The 5,897-nt window shown below is 52.6% G+C and overlaps 1 protein-coding gene across 1 annotated transcript; it reads left to right on the forward strand.

Annotated features, from left to right (window-relative positions):
* Positions 1-1,267: 1,267 nt before the first annotated feature.
* Positions 1,268-5,151, forward strand: LOC116546339. Its single transcript, XM_032272635.1, has 3 exons — positions 1,268-1,433; positions 2,280-2,372; positions 4,581-5,151. Exons 1-3 carry the CDS (start codon positions 1,268-1,270, stop codon positions 4,967-4,969), a joined length of 648 nt encoding a protein of 215 aa, XP_032128526.1. The 3' UTR covers positions 4,970-5,151.
* Positions 5,152-5,897: the final 746 nt, after the last annotated feature.

Genomic DNA, 5,897 nt, shown 5'->3' on the forward strand with positions numbered 1-5,897 from the left:
TTAGACAGCTCGTAACATCATCATGAGATCCTTGTGAAGGAGGGGTGGATACTTGGGTTGCTACAGTTTAATGAGCCATTTTTCCTCCAGAGAGAGATGTTCATCTTCTGTCACATTCCTTTGAGTGTTTTTCCAACCCCTGCTGTGGGCCGTTTTCCCTCAGGGCACTTCTCCATTGAACCACCAGGTGGCGCGACTGCAGCATAAATGAAACAAACTGGCCCCAGATTAGAAAACAGTGGTGTATTTACCTTGAGCTGGATTACAAACCTGTAATCCCAGCATTTAGAGGGCTGAGGTGGGTAGATCACTTGAGGCCAGGAGTTCGAGACCAGCCTGGCAACATGGTGAAACCCTGTCTCTACTAAAAATGCAAAAATTAGCCAGGCATAGTGATGCATACCTGTAATCCCAGCTACTCGGGAGGCGGAGACAGGAACATTGGTTGGGAAGCGGAGGTTGCAGTGAGCCAAGATCACGACACTGCACTCCAGCCTAGGTAACAGAGTGAGACTCCATCTCGGAAAAAATTTAGTATTCCTAAAGATTGAGAGGGGAAACTGAGGCACACAGACTGGAGTGGGGTGGGACTTGGCCAGAGAATGGGTTCAAGTAACCTGTGAAGGACTCTCAGAAAGTCACAGCAGTTTAATCATTCTACCACCCACTTCCACATTTTCCAGACATAGAAACCAAAGCTGAGAGGCAGAAGGTAAGTATCCCAAAGGCACCACTTTGGTGGGGAGGAGGGTTGCCAGAGAAAACCCAGGACATCCAGTGAAGTGTGAGTTTTGGACAAACGGAAAAACATCTTAGTGTATGTCACAAAGAATGCACGAGACTTAGGTTAAAACCTTATTCACTCTTTATCTTCAAATGTAACTGGGCATCTGTATGATGATTTGCTAAGTTTGACAACCCTCATGAGAGTAATAAAATGAAGATTAGGGAAATAATTAAACTTAATAAGCAAACACGCAAAATAAGGACAACTCTGTTTCCATTTTGCAGACAAGGGAATTGTACATTAGGGAGGCGACTTTCCCCAAGGCCACACTCATAAGCCTCACAGTCAGGATTTGAACCCGGTCCTGATTCCAGAGGTCTCAACTTCACCTCTGTGGCCAGGAACATCCCCTAGTCCTACTTGTGCATGCATGCTCTGTCTTGAATATAACCCTCTCCCCATGATGTAAGTGGGCCATTCCCCTCCCTGACATTGAAGGAATCTGTCTTCAGCAGGCGCCTCGGGACCCAGCAGACCCGCATGAGCCCAGATCCCTGCCCTTATCACATTCCCAGACTCCCCATCTTAGGACCCAAGTCTGACCTCCTTCAGGATCTGCAGCTGTGTTACGCTGTGTTACAGGAAAGGGGACGCAATCCAGACCCCAAGGGAGGGTTCTTGGATCTCGTGCAAGAAACAACTCAGGGTGAGTCCATAAAGTCAAAGCAGTTTTTTTTGTTTGTTTGGTTGGTTTTTGAGATGGAGTCTCACTCTGTTGCCCACGCTACATAGAGGGCAGTGGTGTGATCTTGGCTCACTACAACCTACACCTCCCGGGTTCAAGTGATTTTCCTGCTTCAGCCTACTGAGTAGCTGGGATCAGATGTGTTTACCACCACACCCGGCTAATTTTTATGTTTTTAGAAGAGACAGGGTTTCACCATGTTGGCCAGGCTGATCTCGAACTCTTGACCTCAGGTGATCCGCCTGCCTCAGCCTCCCAAAGTGCTGGGATTACAGGTGTGAGCCACAGAGCAAGTTTATTCTTTCCTAAATAAGCAAGTGTTTAGGAAAGTAAAGATAGAATGGTTATCCCATAGAGTGGCCCAGAGGGCGCTGGTGCCCATCCTTAGGGTTATTTCTTCATGACATGCTGAATGAGGGGTAGATTATTCACGACTCCCCTTTTTTAGATCATATAGGGCAACTTTCTGATGTTGCCATGGCATTTGTAAATTGTCATGGCGCTGGTGGCAATGTAGCAGTGAGGACGACCAGAGGTCACTCTGCTGGCCATCTTGGTTTTGGTGGGTTTTGGACTGGCTTCTTTACTGCAGCCTGTTGTATCGGCAAGGTCTCTGTGATCTGTATCCTGTGCTGACCTCCTATCTCAACCTGTGACTTAGAATGCCTTCACCGCCTGGGAACGCAGCTCAGTAGATCTCGGCCTCATTGTACCAGCTCCTATTCAAGATGGAGTTGCTGTGGTTCACACGGCTCTGGCAGCTGGGCTCCACGGGATCTCCTGACATCCTGTCCCCTCTTTCCCCAGCTCCTGGGCCCTTCCTCCCTCACCGCCATCCCTGTCTTCCTGAGCCTCCTCCCTCTGAATTTCTTCATCAGCAAGAAGAGGAACCACAGTCAGGTTCGGCTTTTGGGAAAGGGACCAGGCAGGAAGTCGGGAGGAAGCCAGGTCCTGTGTGGGCGATGGGGAGGGGAGAGCTGAGTGGGAGCCAGCCGGTCTGGCTGTGTTCTTGTCTCTGAGTTGCCCGTTGTGCAGACCTGCCCCCATCACAATGGACGGTGGCTCCTCCCTCCAGTGTTCAGGCCCCAGGCCCTGGGTCAGTTCAATGCCTTTTTCTCCCACACCCCATGGCTCAGCAGATTTGCTTGGCGTCACCTCAACAATGCATCAGCAGCAAGGCCCTGGCTCACTCCCTACTTCTGCCCCCGCCTCACTCCACTTCCAGCCACAGAAGACCTGTGTAAGCTGAATCTATTGCACCCTCCTCTGCTGAGACCCACAGCGGCCCCATTTTCCTCAGTCTGAGCCAAAGGCCCCACAGTGGCCCACCAGGCCTGCCCTGAGCTGCCTCATCACCTCCAGCCTCACCTTCCACCCATCTCCCTCCCTTCCCCACCTACCCCCCTTCCCCATCCTCACACCTGCCTGATATTCACACATCTCTCCAGGCCTCTGCTTTAGCTCTTCCTTCTGCCTGGACCACCCTCACTCCAGAAGACCCTTGTCCCCTCCAGCACCCCCTGCAGTCAGGGCAGCCTTCCTCACCACTGTCCAGCAAGGACATGACCTGCCCACCCCTCTCCTCTCAGTGGCCCCTCTCCTTGGCCTGCCCTGGTTTCGTATTTGCTTTTCCCCAGCACTTTCCACTTCGTAAAGGGCTCTGCAGGAAGTGCCCGGCAGGGGCTGATGGCCTGGCTCTCCTCAGGCTGGAGGCTTCGCAGCCGCACGGGCCACTCACCATGGCAGAGTCAGTATCTAGTTAGTGCTCGGCATGCAGAAGGTGCTGGATAAGTGTTTGAAAACTGCAGAAGAAAGGAGGGAGGAGAGAAAGGAGGGAGGGGAGGAGTGAAAAGGAGGGAGGGGAGGAAAGAGTTGAAAGAGGAAAAGAAGGAATGAGGGAGCGAAGGAAGAGGGAGGAGGGAGGGAGGGAAGGGAAAAAAGAGAGGGAAGAAAGAAAGGGCAGGAGAGCAGAAGAACGGAGGAGGGAAGAAAGGAAAGAAAGGCAGGAGAGGGAGGGAAGGAACTTATTTCCTCTCTAGGCCCAGCTGTCCCAGTGTCCCTCTATCACTTGGACTGTTTCTCCAGCCTCCTGTGTGGCCTCCTCCAGGCATGGTGGCTCACGCCTGTAATCCCAACACTTTGGGAGGCTGAGGCAGGCAGATCACCTGAGGTCAGGAGTTCAAAACCAGCCTGGCCAACATGGCAAAATAGTATTTCTATTAAAAACTACAAAGATTAGCTGAGCATGGGGGCAGGCACCTATAATCCCAGCTACCCCAGAATGTCAGCAAGGAGAATCACTTGAACACGGGAGGCGGAGGTTACAGTGAGCCGAGATCGCGCCACTGCACTCCAGCCTGGTAACACAGCAAGACTGCATCTCGAAAAGTAACAAAAAAATCTTCTCCAGGCACCTGCCTTCTGATGAGGCCCCCCTCCCCCTGTGAAGCACGGGAGACCCCAAACTCCTGCCTGACCCTAAAGTGCCAGGTGACCCTGCCCACGCGCTCCCCTGACCACATTCAGTGTCCTCCGAGTCATGCTGAGCCCTGTGCCTGGGTGTTTGCTGCCCCCTGCCTCAAAGCCTCCCCTCCCTTTTCCCAGCTCCATCCTCCCATCCTCTGCCTGCTCAGCAACCACCTCCTGGTCATTTAACCTGTAGGTCAGGCTGTAATCCCAACACTTCAGGAGACTGAGGGCAGAGGATCACTTGAGCCCAACAGCTTGAGGCCAGCCTGGACAACATAGTGAGACCCCCCTCAACTCCACCAAAAATGTAAAAGGAAGAAGAAAAGATGTAGCTCAGGCATTACCCACCTCCAGGTAGCCTTCCTGATGGTGCCATACCCAGGTGGGCTCGGGCAGCCTCTGTTCTCTGGGCATCAGAAGCTGCCTCCCCAGGGAAATGCTCCCAGGTCACCTCCTGCAGGAGTCCAGACACAGGATGACAGTGATGGATCAGGACTGAGGGTCAGAGATGCAGAGAGACAGACAGCTTTGGGACGCAGTTGGTGAGATCAGTGGCATTTGCTGCAGGCTGGCTGTCAGGGTGTAGGGGAGAATTCTGAACTGGCCCTGTCTTCATCTCTCTCTTTCCTCTAATCCCAGGAAGAGCAAATGAGGCAGAAGGACTCGCGGGCCTGGCTCAGCAGCTCCATCCTCAGGAACTCGAGGACTATCAAGTTCTGTGGCTGGGAAGGAGCCTTTCTGGACAGAGTCCTGGGCATCTGGGGCCAGGAGCTGGGCGCCTTGCGGACCTCCGGCCGCCTCTTCTCCGTGTCGCTGGTGTCCTTCCAAGCGTCTACATCTCTGGTAATGTCACTCTAGTCTCTATGCTGAGCAGGACTGGGGAAGGAGTGTGGGGGTCAGGGGGTGAGGTAAGTGGAGCCTCCCAGATCCTACCACCCTGTCCATCAAAACCCACACATTCTAGATCCTGTTCTCTCAGGGTTCCTGCTGTCTTCTGCATGAACAAATTAATCACATCATTCTGTTGAAGGTGGCAGTGGCTGATGAGGTCAGCTGTTCTGAGAGTTCCAGGCTTCTACATGTGGGGACGAGGGTTCAGGTGCAGGGGGACTGCAGAGGTAGAATCTGGGGCCTGAGTGGCTTCCCTGCTGCTGGCCAGCAGATGTCCACAGCCACCCTGTCACTGATGTGATGCTTGTCCTACCATCCTGTAATTTATTTTGGATGGCTGTCAGGCCAACCTGCCTAAAGCACAGCTTTCAGAAGAATTTAACAATGTTGATACATAGGCCAGGCACAGTGACTCACACCTGTTATCCCAGCTCTTTGGGAGGCTGAGGTGGCTTGAAGCCGGGTGGTGGAGGTTGCAGTGAGCCGAGACTGTGCCATTTCTCTCCAGCCTGGGTGACAGAGCAAAACTTTGTCTCAAAAACAAAAAGAAACAAAAGGACCACAAGTGACACCAACACCTGGAGCCCTCCCTTGCTGCTCTCCCCAGGAGTCCCCAGGCTCTATCACCTTCACAGAGAGGCCTTTCCTGACCACCTTCTCTACCACCACAGCACCCCTGCTCATGCTAGTGCGCTCTATATCTGCACCTTATTTCTCTTTTATTTTTGAAGACAGAGTCTTGCTCTGTTCCCCAGGCTGGAGTGCAGTGGCACAATGTCAGCTCACTGCAACCTCCACCTCCCGAGTTCAAGCAATCCTCCCACCTCAGCCTCCTGAGTAGCTAGGATTATAGGCAGGAGCCACCACACCTGGCTCATTTTTTTTTAATATACTTTTAGTAGAGATGGCATTTCACCATGTTGGCCAGGCTGGTATTGAACTCCTAACCTCAAGGGATCCATCACCTGAGCCTCCCTCAGTGCTGGGATTACAGGTGTGAGCCGCCACACCTGCTTTAGTATTTATTCTTTATAGCGCTCTCCACCTGATGTGCTGTCTGTGTTA

This window comes from Sapajus apella, unplaced genomic scaffold (genome assembly GCF_009761245.1).
Source record: "Sapajus apella isolate SASKATOON/1434 unplaced genomic scaffold, GSC_monkey_1.0 scaffold781, whole genome shotgun sequence".
In the NCBI taxonomy this organism is placed as follows: Eukaryota; Metazoa; Chordata; class Mammalia; order Primates; family Cebidae; genus Sapajus; species Sapajus apella.